This window comes from Myripristis murdjan, chromosome 13 (assembly GCF_902150065.1).
Source record: "Myripristis murdjan chromosome 13, fMyrMur1.1, whole genome shotgun sequence".
In the NCBI taxonomy this organism is placed as follows: Eukaryota; Metazoa; Chordata; class Actinopteri; order Holocentriformes; family Holocentridae; genus Myripristis; species Myripristis murdjan.
The window spans coordinates 23,175,042-23,195,058 of record NC_043992.1 but is presented as its reverse complement, the minus strand read 5'-3'; the positions used below and the strand labels follow the sequence as shown (position 1 = coordinate 23,195,058).

The 20,017-nt window shown below is 46.4% G+C and overlaps 1 protein-coding gene across 1 annotated transcript in view; it reads left to right on the top strand.

The window, feature by feature from the left end:
• Positions 1-20,017, top strand: part of pde2a (phosphodiesterase 2A) — a 184,134-nt gene that overhangs the window by 49,175 nt on the left and 114,942 nt on the right. The window contains exon 2 of the mRNA XM_030067144.1: positions 8,349-8,439. Within this exon, the coding sequence (XP_029923004.1) occupies positions 8,349-8,439 (91 nt within the window). The remainder of the gene's footprint in view (positions 1-8,348; positions 8,440-20,017) is intronic.

The following is a 20,017-nucleotide window of genomic DNA, read 5'->3' as shown; positions in this document are numbered from 1 at the left end:
GCAGGCCACGCCCCCGACGCCGGACGTCCACCAGCCGGCGGACGTCAAAAGCTGGGTGGTTATCAATGACCCGGGGGGGTGGAGGGGGTTCGGAAGGTGGGCACAGTGGGCTAGTGGAGACGGGCTTGAGATGAGAGACGTGGAAAGTGGGATGGATCTTGAGATTGTTAGGGAGCGTGAGCTTGACTGCAGAGGGGTTGATGATTTCCTTGACCGGGAAGGGACCAATGTACCGGGGTGAGAGTTTACGTGATTCAGTCAATAATGGAATATTTTTGGTACATAACCAGACTAACTGACCTGGCTGGTAAGGAGGGGCTGGGTTCCTGTGACGGTTGGCTGATCTCTGGGTCGACTCCTGGGTGCGCTCCAATGCTGCGCGCGTGTCTTGCCACACTTTCTTGCAGCGACGGACATGTTCCTGCACAGAGGGCACAGATAAGTCAGCCTCCTGGCTGGGAAACAAGGGAGGCTGGTATCCCAGAGATGCCTCGAAGGGCGAGAGTCCGGTGGCCGAGCTGGTGAGGGTATTGTGGGCGTATTCCACCCACGCCAGCTGGGAGCTCCATGTAGTAGGATTGGTCTCTGTCATGCAGCGAAGTGCGGACTCCAGAGCCTGGTTGGTCCTTTCAGTCTGACCGTTCGTCTGGGGATGGTAGCCAGAGGAGAGGCTCACGGAGGTCCCCATAGCCCTGCAAAACGCCTTCCAGACCTTGGAAACAAACTGAGGGCCACGATCAGACACGATGTCCACGGGGATCCCATGGAGACGGACAACATGTTCAACAAGTAGTTCTGCAGTAGTGAAGGCAGAGGGCAGCTTGGCGAGAGCCACAAAATGAGCAGCCTTAGAAAAGCGATCAACAATAGTAAGAATCGCTGTTTTACCTCTGGAGGCGGGAAGGCCGGTGACGAAATCCAAGGCCACATGAGACCAGGGTCTGCCGGGAATAGGCAGTGGGCGGAGTAATCCAGCAGGTGACTGGTGCGAAGCCTTACTACGGGCACAAGTGGTGCAGGCTGCCACAAACTCCCGGGTGTCTGCGTCCATGCTGGGCCACCAAAAATGCCGCCGAAGAAGGTCCAGCGTGCGCCTGGCTCCCGGATGACAGGCAAAGGGGGACGTGTGAGCCCACAGCAGGACCTGTGAGCATACAGAGTCAGGCACAAACAGACGGTTAGCAGGGCCGTTACCTGGGTCAGGGTGCTGGCGCTGGGCATCCCTCACAGCTTTCTCTATCCCCCACGAGAGCTGAGCGACCACCATACTGGGGGGAATGATGGGTTCAGGAGCAGGATTGGTCTCCTGCACGGAATACTGGCGGGACAGGGCATCAGGCTTGATGTTACGAGAGCCGGGGCGGTATGTGAGGGTGAAATTGAAACGGCTGAAGAATAATGCCCATCTGGCCTGGCGGGAATTCAGCCTCTTAGCAGACTGAATGTAAGCCAGGTTCTTGTGGTCGGTCCAAACCAAGAACGGAATCTCTGCCCCCTCCAGCCAGTGTCGCCACTCCTCCAAAGCCATCTTGACGGCTAACAGCTCTCTGTTGCCTACGTCGTAGTTCCGCTCTGTGGGGGACAGACGGCGGGAAAAGAAAGCACAGGGATGCAAGCGGTTACCAGGACCTGCACACTGTGACAACACAGCCCCGACCCCAGTGTCAGAAGCGTCGACCTCCACAACGAACTGCTTACTGGGGTCAGGCTGAATGAGCACAGGTGCAGAAGAGAACAAACCCTTGAGCTTAGCAAAGGCTTTGTCTGCCTCCGGGGACCAACAGAACACCACATTAGAGGAAGTGAGTCTGGTGAGAGGAGAGGCAATCTTACTGTAGTCCCGGATGAACCGCCGATAAAAGTTGGCAAACCCCAGGAAGCGCTGCAGCTCCTTGCGGGTCCCAGGCACTGGCCACTCCTCCACTGCCCGGATCTTGCTTGGGTCCGCCTGGATCCTTCCACTCTGGATAATGTAACCCAGGAATGAGACAGAGTCTGAGTGGAATTCACATTTTTCTGCCTTGACATAAAGGCGATTCTCCAACAGTCTGGAGAGGACTTGGGAAACATGGGAGACGTGCTCGTCCAGGGAGCTGGAAAAAATCAAAATGTCATCCAGATATACAATGACAAAGCGGTTCAGAAAGTCACGGAGAACATCATTAATGAGTGCTTGGAAGACAGCGGGAGCGTTGGTGAGGCCAAAAGGCATGACCAAGTACTCGAAGTGGCCCAGTGGCGTGTTGAACGCTGTCTTCCACTCATCTCCTTTTCTGATCCTCACCAGATGGTAAGCGTTCCTTAGGTCCAGCTTGGAAAAGATCTTGGCCCCTTCAAGGGAACAGAGAGCAGAGTTAATCAGTGGGAGAGGGTATTTATTTTTCACAGTTATGTTATTTAATCCCCGAAAATCAATACAAGGGCGTAGAGTAGTGTCTTTCTTCTCCACAAAAAAGAACCCTGCACCGAGAGGGGAGGACGATGGGCGGATGATCCCAGCTGCCAGAGACTCCGAGATATATTTTTCCATAGCCTCCCTCTCTGGTTTAGACAGATTATATAGCCGGCTTGAAGGAAGCGCGGCACCAGGCAATAAGTCAATAGCACAATCATAAGGGCGATGGGGAGGTAAAGACATAGCTCGATCTTTACTAAATACCTCCAGTAAGTCATGATACTCAGTAGGAACATTTGACAGGTCAGGGGGTTTACTCTCTTCAGGGGGTGATGTTATCGCTCCACCTGGTGGGGGTAAGGCGGATTGGAGACAGAGAGAATGACAGTGGGTGCTCCAGCCCCGAATCTTTCCAGTGGACCAGTCAATCTGAGGGTTATGTGTGTTTAGCCATGGAAAGCCTAGGACCAGAGGAGTTTGAGGTGCGGAAATCAGGTTGAAGGTGAGTTGTTCACAGTGATTGCCCGAGATGATAAGCGTTAAGGGTGGTGTCTTGTGAGTTACCTCTGCAAAGGCATTCCCATCCAGAGCAACAGCGGGGATGGGCTTATCCAGTGGCAGAGCAGTGCACCCCAACTGCATAGCCAGCTCTTGGTCCAACAAGTTATCTTCAGCGCCGGAATCAATCAGGGCCTGGAGGGGAAAAGACACATTCCCGGCGCACAAAGTAGCAGGTACTTGCAAACGAGTTAAAGGAGGGGAATTAGCGGGAGAGAGTGGGCTCGCCAGTACCCCCACACCTACTGACGAGCCATCCCTTTTGGCCGCACAGGACAAGTAGTGATGTAATGACCGGGCTTACCGCAGTACAGGCACTCACCAGCTCGAATCCTGCGGAGACGCTCCTCGGCGGTTAGTTTAGTCCGGCCCAGCTGCATGGGCTCCTCCTCCGCAGGTCGAGCTGGCGGATGTTCGGGGGTGCCTGACTGGGTAGCAACACCGGTCGGGGGCGGACGAGAGGGTCTCGGCTGGAGCGGAGTGCCAGCACCGGGAAGACGGACGGCCCTCTCTTGACGTCTCTCCCGGAGTCGATTATCCAACCTGATGGCAAGGGAAACCAGAGAGGTTAAGTCTTTTGGCTCGTCACGAGCCGCTAGCTCGTCCTTGATTTGTTCATTCAGCCCCTTAACAAATACTGCCTGTAAAGCTGCCTCATTCCACGCAGCATCGACAGCTAGGGTCCAAAAATCCACGGAATAATCTGCCACGGAGCGGTGTCCCTGACGAAGGCTGAGGAGTCGGCTGGAAGCGCTGCCTCCGTGACTCGGGTGGTCAAACACCATTTTAAGATGGTCCTCGAAATCCTTGAAACCGAGAGACTGCATATCGGTGCTGGAGCTGTATGCCTCTGCCCACGACAGCGCTCTGCCCCTCAACAGTCCAATAACATAGTTAATTTTGGCCCCGTCAGTGGCAAAAGATAGAGGCCGCTGACGGAAAACCAAGGCACATTGTAGCAAAAAACCACGACACTTCTCCAAATCTCCATGAAACGGTTCTGGGTCACTCACGTGATTGTCCCTGAGTGGCGATGTAGCCGGAGCCTGTGGAGTTGCCACTGCTTTCATGGAGGTGGTGAGCTCAGCGACCTGCTGAGTGAGCTGGGTGACGGTGGCCATCAGCGTCTGGTTACTGTCCGCCAACCCCAAAAGCACTTGCTCGTGCGAGTTCAGCAGGGCGCCTTGTTTACCCAAAGCCTGAGCTACTGGATCCGCGGGGTTCATGTCGTGGCCAGTTCGTTCTGTTAAGCCTAAGCCCAAAGAACTGAACCCACAATGCAGATACGGTGGAAAAACTAGCAGTTTTTAATAAAAAGAAAAACAATCCAAGATGGCAAGACGAAGCTCGGAGATATCCGGGGATGGCTGGGCGCAGCAGGCTGGACACGGGGAGGCAGGCAGGAGGCGAGGGCAGGCAGGGCAGGGTCTGGGAGCAGAGCAAAAAGGGATCAGGAAACAGGTTTTCAAAAAACAGAGCAAAGTCGAAATATGGAGCCGAGACGTTACCACGCGAGCGTGTAGGACGAACTGGCGATGAGTGGAAGTCTGAGCCGGGGTTATAAAGGCAGTTGATTGGTGAGGTAATGACTGAATGGAAACCAGGTGCGTGAGCGGGAACAGGTGAGTGGAGAGACCAATGAGCCTGCCACGCCCAGCCTAGGGGAGGAAACAGACACACACAACACAGGGGGAGGGGAAACAGGAAAACAGAAAAAACACACACAGATGCGACTCCTAACAATTTTTCAAAACACTACATAGTTTGGGCGGTATGTACTTTACCTCAGATTCTGTAACTGTAACAGCTGAGTGCATTGCGTCAGTGCAGGTTTTCCCTCAGTCACATTAGCTCCTCCACTCCCCGGTCACAAAAAACATTTATAGTAAAAACTCTATCTGTAGTCATGGGTTCATGTCTCCCCTAAAATATTTTCTTATAGAGGTGGCTTGGCCAGGGGTGTATTTTCAGCAGCAGAGATGCTACTGAATGATCATAGAAATATTAAAGGAATATTATAGGAATACTACAGGCAGCAGTGTGTCTCTATGACCCTCTTGCTTCTCTGCGACTCCTCAGTGCTACTTATCACTTTGATCATGAAGGTGACATTACTCTGTAGGGTATGTAGGCTACATTATGGTGTAGAATTGTGTATTAATAGTATATACCGTATTTCCCCAATTAATTGCCCGGGCGTTTAATACGCAAAACCAACTTGGACCCCAGGCGTTTAAAAGAACCAGGCGGCTATTCGCTGCAGGGCTTTATTTATTTTTGCACAGACCCACACCAGGCCATTATTGTGATGACAGTTACTGTCCAACATATTTTTTAGTACAAAAGTACTGTAAGGCATAAGGTAAACATATCTGTACATACAAACATAGTGCAAACAGTCAAATTGGCACGCTGCGAGTCATTCCCTCTGACACTTCCGTTTTCTGTCAAAATAAGAGTTAGTCAGTCGATTTAAGATTACGGTACAGTACACCCTTTTTTCTCTCTTATTTTGACAGAAAACAGAAGTTCCTACTGTGCGGCTAACTGATTACTTCTGCAAAAATAAGGTGAATAGCCTTATTTTGGGTTACCTCAATATAATGCAAATAATCGGCCCAGTGGTTATTCGGGTGGACATTTAATACGCAAAATGGGTGCAGACCCCAGGCATTTAAAAGAACCAGGTGGCTATTTGCGGTGATTAATTGGTGAAATACGGTAGTTTAGAGAATATTATTGATCCAAGACGAAATTACAAATCTGCTGCTTCAGCACCACGGACAGCGCTATGGATTTACCAATACACAGCACAGTTCGGCTGCTGATATTTCAGAGCCGTGGTCAGGGGCCAAAGATTATAACTCAACAAACAACAACAACAACAACAAAGCTCAGATAAAGGATCAATGAGTCAGGCAGACTGGATTGACATTTTCAACTAAACAGCCCCTCTGCCCTCGCACTCTCTCTGCCACTAGGGGATGGAGAGGCAGGGTGGCAGGATAACAAGGGGGATGCATTTTGGTCTTTTTGCTAACAACAGGGATGGTATCTATCTATTTTCTCTATTACAAGATGCTTAAAGGAACAGTTCACTCAAAATACACAAAAAATGTATATATCTTTTCCCACTTTCCCGTAGTGCAAGCTGTTTCTGCGTGATATGGTGACGTTTCCAGTCTGCCTCCCAAACATTGAATAGGTATTGTTTTGTCAAACATAAAAAATGTAAAACTCAACAGCTGCAACTCTTTTTTTTTTTTTTTTTTTGGAATGTTTTTCACATGTGCATTTTTGATGGTTTGAACTCCACAAACTAACATCAGCCCCATTGTACTGGGGTGCCAGAGGACAAACCAGAAACCTGGATGGATAGATTGCACTAGGTGTAACTGGGAAAATATGTTTTTGTTTGTTTGTTGTTTGTTTGTTTGATCGATTTTTTTTGCATTGTGGGTGAACTGTTCCTTTACGGAAAACATTGTTTTGGGCATGTTTAGACTTCAAACGCACTTTAAACTAAGCTGCATTTATTTGTAAAACCTCATGAAAACATTGTGCTTATCCTGATCTGTAGCACAAAAGCACAAAGCACAAATCACCTGAATCGTACACACACACACACACACACACACACACACACACACACACACACACACACACACACACACATAATTGTACAGCAGAAAGCACACGCTGAGTGTTGACTTGACTCCACTGCAGTGGAATTATGGACCCGATAATAATAGCCTTTGATATTTTACATGTGCTACAATATGACATTTTCTGTGTGTGTGTGTGTGTTTGTGTGTGTGTGTGTAGCTGCTGACACGCTTGTGTTTTGTAACGTTTGCTTTATGTGCATTTGAGCCAGATGAAAGCAGAAGATGAGGCGGTCCTGTTGAACCTGTTGTGCGCTTCATGTTAAACGGCCTGTCAGCAGCTGTATCACCTCAAAGAAGAAGCTGTCAGCAACACGCGGGGACGCTCGCCGCAGGAAACTGGATTAATGTGTCATAAGATTAAACATATGGTGTTGTGGGGGGAAACCGTCCATGCATCTTTAATATTTTTAATTCATTATAAATATGAATTGTGTGTGTGTGTTTGTGTGAGCGTGTGTTTGTGTGTGTGGCAGGAGCGGGTGGAAGTGGGTTGGGGGCTTCAAGAAAGACAGTGAGTGTGTGGGTATTGATTGTGTGTGTGTGTGTGTGTGTGTGTGTGTGAAAGAGAGAGTGAGAGAGAGAGAGAGAGAGTTAATCTAGCTGTTGGTCTAAATATATCACCACTGGGTTGATAATGGCACTGCCTCCCATTTGGACTGGGTGAATATACTGATTTCCCCAGTAATCGCAATCTTCATTTATGCATTCCAACAGCGATTCATTAAGCCTCAAGATCGTTTTTTAAATCGATGATTTGTACCAGAAGAGTTTTGCTAAATGTTATTTGCCACATGCCTCCCATCATCTGCTGAACCACTGTTCATATTGTGATAGGTTTGGGACAGATGGACAACTTGGTGCATCTATTACACTCGTATGGAGCAGCAAATACCACTATATTGTCAAGAGCCCAAACTGTCACTTGAGGGTTGATGCATTTTGGATTTAAAAACCGGGCTGCTGAGGAAAAATGGACAAAAGCAATGACTGAAATATCCCCAACTGAATATTTGGACCTTGTGAATCAGAATTGAATTGGGAAATTGGTGCCAACACCAGGCACTACTTCCCATGTTTATGTGTGTGTGTTATTGTGTGTGTATCCTGCTGGCATACAAATAATGATACCAGGAAACAGAAGCATGGGTTTGGTAGAGAGAGGCAGTAAGACCCAGAGGAGCAGAGAGAGAGAGAGAGAGAGACAGAGAGAGAGAGAGACGGAGAGAGAGAGGTGGGAGGAGAGAAGAGGAGGGACTGTGCTCACTCTGCCGCTCCATGCATTTTCAGCTCGCGGTGTGTCAGCGTGCCACTGTGTGTCTCAGCCTGCCAGCAGTGTGTGTACCGGTGCGTCGCCTCGTGTGTGCGTGAGTGTGTGTGTGTGTGACTCCGGCACTCTCTCTGCGTACGACAGGTGGAGATGACATGACTGCGCTCGAGAGGAAGAGAGGGAAGGACCTGTAAGCGCTTCACACAAACACTCATACTTATCTTTTTATCCCGCACATTCCCTCACACACACGGATTCCTGCACTCATCAGTTCAGGCAGTTCAGAGAAAAAAGAGATGCAACTGAGTGTGTGTGCATGCATGTGTTTGTCTAAAAATGCTGTTTTTCCAGGCAGCTTATCAGCCAGACTTGCACGGCAGTGTGCTGGAGGGCACTGAAACACACACTTACACACACAACACACACGCGCCTCTTGACTGTGTGTTTTTGGTGTCTGCAGACGCGGTCAGCAAGTGTTTCTGCGTCCCGACGAGAGTTCAGCTCCAGCCCTGACCACCAGACTGTCCACTGCCCTGTCCGAACAGCTGCAGGTAGGAATACACCTCCTCCTTCTTCTTCTTCTCTTGTCTTCTCTTGAGTTGTCTTTCCTCGTCTTGTCTTGTCTTGTCTTCTCTTCTCTTCTTTTCTCTTTCTGAAAAACAGGATGCTACATGCCCCACGCCCCCTGTCCTCTGCCCTCTCCTCTTTCCTTCTTCCTCTTCTAAATTTCTCTCTAATCCTCTTTCTGGCCTCTATCTTTGTCTGTAACGACTACAGGTGGGACGTTTCACGCCTCCCTTTTCCCCTTTCCTTTCCTGTTTTTCTCTTTATGAATTCAGAGTTTGAAACCCCTACTCTCGTATTCTGTTCTCCTCCGTCTACTTTTCCTTGTTCTCCTGTTCTGTTTCGATCTCTTGCTTCCTCTCTCGCTCTCTCCCTCTTTCTCTTTCAGTTTCTCTCTCTCTCTCTCCCTCTCTTTTGCTCACCCTCACACACACACACACACACACACACACACACACACACACTCCTGTCTTCTTCCTCTTGTTATTTCCTGTCCTTTTTATCTCAGGTAGTGATGAACTTTTTTCCCGTGGAGGTAAGTTGCAACAGTCTCCTGTTGCTGCAGCTTTCTCTGTCTTTCTCTGTTGATTGAGTCAATGAGATAGTTATTGCTTGCCTGAGGCCTGTGTGTGTGTGTGTGTGTGTGTGTGTGTGTGAGGGCTCAGATAAAAGCCGGAAAGATAAAACATCAAACAGCCATAATCATGAAAGAGAGGAAATTAAAGACAGTGAAAATTTTTATTTGAATGGCAGATGAATACAAAGGCACATCTGTTTGTGTGTTGTGTGCATCTATAGTATATATATGTGTGTGTGTGTGTGTGTGTGTGTGTGTGTGTGTGTGTGTTTTGTAAACTACTGTATTTTTTTAAATTCAGTTGATCCAGTTGATTCTCACAAGTCAGTAGTTCTTATTTTGCCTCCTCTGTGTTTCTGTATCTCATCCCATCGCTCTCTCTCTCTGTCTTTGAAACACACATTCATTTTGTGTTTATGTTTATCTGCGTGTGTTGGTGTGTGTGCGTGTGTGTGTTTATGTGTGTGTTTGTTTTATGGCGCACAAGCAGGTACCTAAAATTAAAAAACATCCTCTGGATTTGTACGTCCCCACATGTGCCTGCATGTGGCATTTGTTTGAGAACGTGTGTGTGTGTGTGTGCATGTGTATGTGTGTGTGTTTGTTTATGCACTTTGTGAGTGAGTGTGCATGCAAGCGTGCATATTTGTGTTTGTGTACGTGTGTGCGTATGTGCTTTGTATTGCAGAGGGATTTAATGTTGTTGGCAGCGAAATAGAAAGATGTTTGATTGGCTGCCAGTGTCGACATGTTCTGCTCTGATCCAATTACCTAGACAGACACACATACACACACGCATACACACACACACACACACAAACTCCCACGCACAAACACGCTCACAGACACTGGCAATCACATATATAACACTTCATATATATGTATGCACATACACACACACTCACTCTCTCTCTCTCACACACACACGCACACACACACACACACACACACACACACACACACACACACACACACACACACATTTAGACATGCATACATGAATGAGATAAACAACCACATACTGTAAGCCATCTCCGAAATGTGAGAAATTATCTGCTCAATATTTTCTGTCAGTGCAATGCAGGGCCAAAGATCACTAATTTGTGCAGTATGTGTGTGTGTGTGTGTGTGTGTGTGTGTGTGAGTGTATATGCACATATATTTTTCTGTGTGTGTATGTGAATGGATTTACCCATAGAGACTCACACTCTAAAAAACACACCTTAAGGGGAGGTGGAAACAATTCATCCCTCTCCATTGACTTTGTATATATGTGTGTGTGTGTGTGTGTGTATGTGTGTGTGTGGTTGGAATCACAGGTGTGAAAAACAAGCTAATGTTTGTAGTCAATTTTTTTCCCCAAAGAGTATCATGCTGCAAGAGTGGGTGATGTCAGGTGACTCGTAGGTGATGATGTGACCTGCATCACCTCTCAGCAGCACAATACACAATCATTGGGAAAGAAGAATAATAATAAAAAAAAAATAGCTTTGTGCTATTCATGCATGTAATTCCAACCAAAAACACACACACACATATTCCACCAAAATGTTCAGGAGCTTCTGCTGAATCTAGAAACACCAAGGTTGAAGCAATCTGACGTGTAATTCTGATGTCACGGCTGTCGGAAGCGGAGCAGGCACCTTCGCACAATACAAAGTCAGTGGAGAGGAATGAATCGCCCCCCTCAGAGGGCGGGACTTAATTGTGCTCTGACTCTATACAATCTGCCTGTGTGACAAGGCAGACATTTCCAATGTGCTCTCTCATAATTAGGCTGCTCTTTAGAGTGTGTGTGTGTATGTGTGTGTGTGTGTGTGTGTGTGTGTCTTTGGTTGAATGTGTAGTGTTGCTGCCCGGCGTCAGAGAGCTAATACAGTTCTGAGTCAGACTTCCACATACGCATTTTCACAGCCGGGTTACGTTGTTGAAAATCCTGCCCAACCACATTCCTCTTTTAGAGCTTGTGTTTGCAAGCGGTTTGTTGCCAGTAGCTCGTTGCTGAAGCGTCACCGATACTGTAAATCTGTGTGTGTGTGTGTGTGTGTGTGTGTGTTTACCCCGCTGGGGAACTGGCAGAGTGGTCAGTGCCTTAAAAAAAAAAATCCCATCGATGATGCCTATAGGGAGAGATCTCAGCAATTCTAATTTATTTTGTTAGCTGTCTCATTTGAGCACAGAGAAGATTTAACCTTTTCAACTCTGCTAGTCCCATCGGTGACTTTCTCATTCCTGTGCCGCCGAGCTTTATTCACACTGACAGAACTTAATTTTAAATTCTAGTAGAGATCCCCATGAGTTTGAGAGACACTAAATATGTTCTGCTGAATTAGATGGAAATGTGTACAAAATAATGCACAAGACATCTGCATATTTTCTATTTGATGTGATCTTGGGTGTGACTATTTCACTAAACATAGCTTCAGTGGAAACATTTTTTTTTTTTTTTTTTTTTTTTAAATTTCAAACCTCTCCTGCCTTAAAGTGGAAATCAGAAACCAGAGTTGAAGGGGTTAATTTTTGTCATTCAGACCCATGAAATGTCTTTGTCGTGTCATCACTGAAACAAAACCACTGTAACCATCACACATCTCCTTTTGTTTCCATTGGTGGCAATGAGGATGGCAGTGTGTGTGTGTGTGTGTGTGTGTGTGTGTGTGGGTGTGTGTGTGTGTGTGTGTGTGTGTGTGTTTGTTTGATCCAGTGAGGGAACAAAAAGCAGCAGGTTAATCTTCTTTCAACCTCCAGCAGAACAGATGTGAGGATTAATACGTCAGGAAGTGGGAGTGGTGCTCACATGTATGTTTGTAGCTGTGTGAGGGTGCGAGTGGCTAGTTCTAGCTGTGTGTGTGTGTGTGTGTGTGTGTGTGTGTGTGTGTAAATGCATGGTGTGCACAAGTGTGTGACTGGCCATATGTTCTTACACACTCTACACTCTTATCTGAATCTCTGAGTGACACATTCACATGTCAAACTCGTGCGTGTGTCTTAACAAATGTGTGTGTGTGTGTGTGTGTGTGTGTGTGTGTGTGTGTGTGTGTGTGTGTGTTTGCGTTCTGTTTTTAATCAGCAGTGACACTTGGGTGACGGGTATGTTTAATCGCCCATAGTGATACTGCCCCCCCACACACACCCCACCCCTTTCCTTCCCTCTTCCCCTCCCTCCCTCTCTCGATGTTTAGCTGCACAGATGTCTCTGCGTTTTCTTGTCACTTAGCGGCGATGATGTGTGCGGCCGGCGCGCTGGAGGACGATTCTGGGCAGAAAAGAGGAAAGGCAGGAGACTGACTGGACCAAACACTCACAAATACACACACACACACACACGGACACACGGACACACACACACACACACACACACTTTCAAATACAAATACACAGTACAGGTGGAAAGCAAGAAGCCTCATTTTTTCACAAACAGCAAATGATAAAACTGTCTGTTGCTCTGATTCCTCCGTGTTTGTGTGTGCGTGTGTGTTTCCACTAGTGACCTGTCCAGGGTTCTTCCCAGTGCATGCTGGGATAGACTCCAGCCGCCTTGAATATGAATAAGCTCATATGGAAAATCAATGAACGGATGGATTTTTCTACAGTCAATAGCATTACTGATTATTTTTGCTTTCCTGTCTAGAGCAGCAGGGTACATACAGTGACCTCTGGTAGCTGCACTGAGTGCATACGTGTGTGTTTGAATGTTTAAGTGTATTTAAGCAGAACATAGTGTCCCAGATATACTGACCTTAGTAACATGAAGTTTATTATGACAAAGTGTTGTTGCTGGACAGAGTTGGTGCAACCTACTTACGTCAAAAGACCATACCAGTGATTTTGAATGTTTGTCCCATATACTTTAAATCACCCTCATTTTGCATTGCAACAAACCATTTTGCAAATCATAAAGGGGCGCTAAAGATTTCACAATCTATGAAACATGTAATCAAAATCCCTCTGTGTTCAAATTTGACTATTTGGTTAAAACACCTGCCGTATAATATTCTGCTTCTGCAGCTAACAAAGTCATTGCCATTCATAAGCCGAGGAGCTGATAATTTGCTGTGTAAAGTAAATGTTTCCCTGGGGACTGTCTTCTGTCAGAGAGACATTACTGCTGCTTTTAGGAAAACACAAGGGGACAACTTTATTACAGTGATGGAATACTAGTGTGAAGAAATCTCTGAAAGTTAATTTTATCATTGTTGAATGAATAGAAAACAATGACTGGATAAAAGAATGTATATACATTTAGTATATATGTTTTATATAGATATTATGCAAAATCACTGGTATCATCCATCCATCCATTTTCCAAACTGCTTATCCTCACAAGGGTCGCTGGAGCCTATCCCAGCGCTCACTGGGCGGAAGGCAGTGGAAACACCCTGGACAGGTCACCAGTCCATCACAGGGCAGACAGACAAAAAAGCACATTCACACCTAGGGGCAATTTATTATCTCCAATTCACCTAAACTGCATGTCTTTGGACTTTGGGAGGAAACCGGAGTGCCTGGTGGAAACCCACACAGACACGGGGAGAACATGCAAACTCCACACACAAAGGACCCTGGGTGGAAATCAAACCGAGGACCTTCTTGCTGTGAGGCGAGCCACCCTAAGGGTATTTCCACACTCTAAATTTCTTATTATTTAGAAATTTTGTTATTTTTTGTTTTGGTTTTTTGTTACTTTTTAATAATCTAGACCCCCAAGTTGAACTTTCAGGAATCCAAGAACTGCCCATTTGAATTTCTTTTGCTATACAGACGCTAATATGAAAAGATATTTTGGTTTGTCTTCTCAAATTATCAGTGTCATATTTGAAAACTGACAAAAGGATGAAAGGTGGTGAGATCAGAACATAACATTAAAATAATCACGCATACAGTTCCCTCTACGGTACTAATTAATTAAATTACAGTAAATGAAACTGTTCCTCATTAAGCTGATGAACCCCTGGACGCTCCAGTCCCCTGGTCGCAGGTTGAAAACCGCTGAACTAAATGACAGGTTAGAGGCAGCAGGTTGGTGTAGTGAGCAGGCAGATTGTCCTTCAACTTAAGGACCAGCCTGAGCTCAACTCCCCCTCTGCTGAAGCGTCCTCGAGCAAGAAGCTGAGTACCTATACGAGCTCCGCAGGGGGCAAACCGAAGTAGTTTTCCTACGTAGACAGATATAGTGCCACATTGTGATTATTATTATGTTACATGCAGTGTGGGCCTACTTGTGTCTGGAGTTCCCACAGCACTTCCTCGCTCCTCCTCTCCACCTGTTTTCATTACTCATATGCATATTGTGACTTCAACTGTACAGATGGGAAAGTCAGATACATCTATTTTTTTTTTTTTATCATTATTCTTTTGTCTTATCTTACTTACCAATAAGCAGGCAGGCAAGTGTTCAGTATTTTGCTGAAAGGCACCACAAGAGGACACATGGCAGGGCTGAGGATCTAATCTGTGAGTAATTGATTACAGAACAGCAAAGCTTGAGCACCTCCATATCAGGGCAAATGCACTACTGCGGAAGAAACGGCAACATTTGAGATTCATGCAGACAAAAATAGCCACATTTCATCATTCCTTTTTTTCATGTGGATTTTGCTATATTGAATAAAAAGTGTTTGATGAAAATGCAAATATCAGATAAAATACCAGAAGTGTGACTAAAACTGAATACACTCACTGGAGGTAGATAAACTTTTTATTTGATAAAAAGAAATGTATTAACTTGTGATAGGCAAGGCTTTGCCAAATTAAAAAAACATGTGCATATGATTTAATCACATGACCAGTTGCTCTTTGACCTCAGACCTCAGACAGAGCTGCTGTCATTGCAGAAGAGAGACAGATGAAGGAAAGACATTCCTTTGTCTAATATATGCAAAAAATGGAATGATGTTATTAGACAGGAGATGAGATTATGTCCATTTTTGTAATACTTGGCACATCGATGTACATAGAAAACAAACTGGTTGCCAGTAGCAACAGTCAGATTATTACAACATAGTCAGATACTTCCCTGTGTTTAATGGGCTTAAATGGATGTCATGGAAATCCAGCCTAATTCGCTTTATTTTTTTTTTTTTTATTTGTTGCATTTAAGTATCGACTTTTACCTTCAAACAAAAAACAAAACAAAAACAATTTATCTCTGATATTGTGCAGTCAAATTCTCTTTCTCCCTTTAACGTTGTACTATTATAATGTCTGAGAATTTGCATGAATACATGAGCTGGTGATACTTACAGAGTCAGATAATACTTTCAATAATGCTTGCAGAAGCTAACAGCAATGAGTAATAAAGAGTAGTTCACAGATTGTAATTGCAGTAATACGAAAGTAAACAAATTATTCTGTCCACATTCTCCCTTCTTTGATTGATTCTCTCAGCCTTTCTGGATTCTAAGTGGTGAGGCTGTTTGCAGAAAAAGGACCAAAAATCATTGCCAAGAGCACTTTTAGATGTTGGATGAAATCACAGGGGCTTGACAACTACTGCTCCAGTCTCATCTCGGGGGCCATCCTGCCTCGTTGGAGCCTCCTGGCTCCTTTGATGGGCGACTTAGGGCCTCCTCCAGGAGTCTTCCTCTTGGTGTCTTTATTCAAAGTGATGCAGTGTCCCCAGGCAATCTAAGAGCTCTGCCTGCCTCTTCAAAATCTGGGGTTTTATACTTTTTACTCCCCCTATACGGACATCATGCCTTAGGTAATTGCTGTTACCTAGGAGAGTGGGGTGGTAACAGATAGCTTGACATAAGCAACTGTTAATTTTGTTCTGGTCTTAGGGATCATGAATTCTTTTTTTTTTTTTTTTTTGTAATAGATTGGCACAGACTTTACCAGATGAACGCCACTTGGGTGCCCAGATCATGAACTCTTAATTTGGTGTTTGAGTATGTTTTCCACACTTAGTGTTCTGGTCATACAGATTATGACCTCTTAATCTCTGCTTATTAGGTACTCTGCTCCCCTGTTTTGATTCAGTCACACAAAAACACTTCATTATACACATGATCAATAAAAACTGCCATTGTTATTTTACTTATGCCACATATTTTTTTTATTTGTATTATCTTTGGTTATTATAATATATATTACATTTCTTCTCCTTAACACATCAGCACATTAAATCATTGCACATAACACTTTATGACATCAGCCTCCATCTCCTCTGGCTGCTGCTCTCCTCCTGTTGGTGCTGGGCTAAGATAACATCCACTCAGAGTTTGTGATCCACCAGAGTGAAACAACATCTGCCTGGCTATGTGCTTTCCTCTCTGCATGCCTCCAGAGGTCCAAGCTCCCAAGGTCATGGCATCGGGCTGCTGTCATAACCCTGTTGAAACCCAGCAAACCTGCAGAAGACCCCAAGGCCTGCAGACCAATCTTGCTGCTGTGCGTCCCTTTTAAGATCCTGGAAAGGATGATCCACAGCCACATTGAGCCAGTCGTGGACCCACAGCTCCTGAGGAAACAGGCTGGTTTCCGGCGGGGCAGGTCAACAGTGGACCAGGTAACCCTGCTCAAACAAGATCTTGAGGACAGCTTCCAGGCCAAAGAGAAAGCTGGGGTAGTACTACTGGACCTGACAGCCGCCTATGACACCGTCTGGCACAGCGGACTCCACCTTAAGCTGCTGCGGACCATCCCAGACCGGCACATGGTGAATTTCATTATGGAGATGCTGTCAAACCGCAGCTTCATCCTTTACACCAGCGATGACCAGCGCAGCAGGCTCAGAAGGCTGAGAAACAGGGCCCCGCAAGGGTCTGTCCTCTCACCAGTGCTCTTTAACATATACACTATATTGCCAAAAGTATTCACTCAGCTATCCAAATCATTGAATTCAGGTGTTCCAATCACTTCCATGGCCACAGTTAAGAATTAAGCACCTGGGCATGCAGACTACTTCTACAAACATTTGTGAAAGAATGGGTCGCTCTCAGGTGCTCAGTGAATTCCAGCGTGGTACCATGATAGGATGCCACCTGTGAAGTCCAGTCATGAAATTTCCTCGCTACTAAATATTCCACAATCAACTGTTAGTGGTACTATAACAAAGTGGAAGCGATTGGGAACGACAGCAACTCAGCCATGAAGTGGTAGGCCACATAAAATCACAGAGCGGGATCAGCGGATGCTGAGGCACAGTGCACAGAGGTTGCCAACTTTCTGCAGAATCCATGGCTACAGACCTCCAAACTTCATGTGATCTTCAGATTAGCTCAAGAGCAGTGCGTAGAGAGCTTCATGGAACGTGTTTCCATGTCCGAGCAACTGCATCCAAGCCTTACATCACCAAGCGCAATGCAAAGCGTTGGGTGCAGTGGTGTAAAGCATGCCACCACTGGACTCTAGAGCAGTGGAGACGTGTTCTCTGCAGTGACCAATCATGCTTCTTCGTCTGGCAATCTGATGGACAAGTTTGGCAGTTGCCAGGAGAACGGAACTTATCTGACTGCATTGTGCCAAGTGTGAAATTTGGTGGAGGAGGGATTATGGTGTTGGGTTGTTTTTCAGGAGTTGGGCTTGGCCCCTTAGTTCCAGTGAAAGGAACTCTTAATGCTTCAGCATAGACATTTTGGACAATTTCATGCTCCCAACTATGTGGGAACAGTTTGGAGATGGCCCCTTCCTGTTCCAACATGACTGCGCAACAGTGCACAAAGCAAGTTCCGTAAAGACATGGGTGAGTGAGTTTGGTGTGGAAGAACTTGACTGGCCTGCACAGAGTCCTGACCTCAACCCGATAGAACACCTTTGGGATGAATTAGAGAGGAGACTGCGAGCTAGGCCTTCTTGTCCAACATCAGTGTCTGACCTCACTAATGCACTTCTGGAAGAATGGTCAAAAATTCCCATAAACACACTCTTAAACCTTGTGGAAAGCATTCCTAGAAGAGTTGAAGCTGTTATAGCTGCAATGGGTGGGCCGACATCATATTAAAGAATTGCTCAACATCATGGCTCGACATCATGGCTTAAGAATGGGATGTCATTCACGTTCATATGCGTGTGAAGGCAGAGTTTTGGCAATATAGTGTACATCTATGACCTACCGGAGACAACATCCAGAAGGTACGGGTACGCGGACGACCTAGCCATCATGCTGCAACAACCAATGTGGAGGGCGGTGGAAGAGGGCCTGAATCAGGACATGGGCATCTTGGCTGCCTACCTCCGCAGGTGGCGCCTGCAGCTCAGTTCTGGGAAGACCGTGTTGGCAGCATTCAATCTCAATAACAGGGAAGCGAAGAGGGAGTTGGAGGTCTCTGTGGACAACAAGTGCCTGGAGTTCCAGCAGGTCCCAAAGTACCTTGGCGAATGCCTGGACAGGGCGCTGTCCTACAAACAACATCTTGAGGAAGTGAGGGCCAAAGTAACATCAACGGTATCGCTTATCCGTCGTCTCGCTGGCACGACCTGGGGTACCTCTGCCAAGGTACTACATATCTCCACACAAACCGTTGTCTTCTCTGCAGCCGAGTGCTTTGCCCCGGCCTGGAGCGGAAGCCCACACACCAAGAAGACTGATACTGTCATTAACATTTCCCTTCAGATCATAACTGGCTGCCTGAAGCCCACCCCTCTGTTCTACCTGCCAGTCCTAGCAGGAATTGCCCCAGCCGGCCTACAGCGAGAGGCTGCTACCCTCGCCCTAGTAAGGAAAGCCCAGGAACATGACTGGCATATCCTGCACGACACCACAACTATGGCAGCTCCTCCAAGCAGACTCAAGTCCTGCCACCCCCACAACGTGGCGGCACAAGAGATGCTCAATTCCATCCCGGAGGAGCTGTCTATGAAAGCATGGCTGTCAGCAGCCTGGAAGTAGGAGTGGGAGTCGGCAGGACACACACGAACACACCACTACATCTGGGACTCTGGAGATGGCATTGAAGGACAAGGTCTACCTCGCAGGCAATGGACCCTCCTGAACCGCCTACGCACCTGTCCCCTGTATAGACCACCTTCTGAGGAGGGCCTCTTCGTAGTGGGACCTGAGACGCAGGCATGGCTGCACAACACGGAGCTGGTCATATGATGATGACGATACACGAAAGAAGAAGAAGAACGAAGGTGCTGGGCTTCTCCTTGGAGTTATCAGATTAGATATCAGTGTCAGGCAGGTGACTGGGGGACTAGTCAACGACCAATTCTGGCTCCATGATCAATTCTGGCTCTGTTTGTCATCCTGGATCTTCCGCTGTAGAGGGAGCCTGCTTGTCCTCCTCATTAGCAGCCTCATCATTGTCATTTGGAGCCTTTTTAATGCCTTATTCTTTCAGTGCAGTTATGGCCGTCCCCATGTTGCTTTTCCCCATGTTGCTGTTGCTGTAGTTGTTTTTCATCTTCATTAGTGGTTAGGACCACTTTAGCGTGATTACCTGGATTCTGGTAAGGTCATCTTCATTTTGGGGGTCACCTTCCTCTGGTCAAAGGGAAAAATCTATAATGGCATCTGTTGTCAAAAGGCCTATAGGGCCTTTGAATCTTACATCGATGTCCTTTTTTCTGATCCTTGTGACCTTTAGAATGACCTGCACATGGAAATAATTTGAAAAATCTGATGCCTTGAGGTCTTCAGTGGATGAAATTTTCAGTAAATCAGTGTGTGCAGTTAATGTGTTTCTCTGTGTGTGTTGCGTAGCAAAGGAATATCATCGAGGATCAAGGTGTATTTGTAATGACTCAAGCCTGACCACCTTAGTTCAAATGGATGTACTAAACAGCATTTGTAATTACACCATTTTTCTATGTCGGTAACTTAACTGTTGCTCTCAGTTGTGTGATTTCTGCCGTGTAATATTTATCATCGGACATACTCGAGGCGTCGTGGTGGCGCAGCTGGCTAATGCACATACCGTGTAGCTGCAGCACCCTGACCTCCTGACCTCACAGCCAACCAGGGAGCTTTGTCACATCTCCTCTCTCCCTCTCCCATCTTTCCTGTCTGTCCCCACTGCAGTCTAAACCCAGTGAAGCTAATA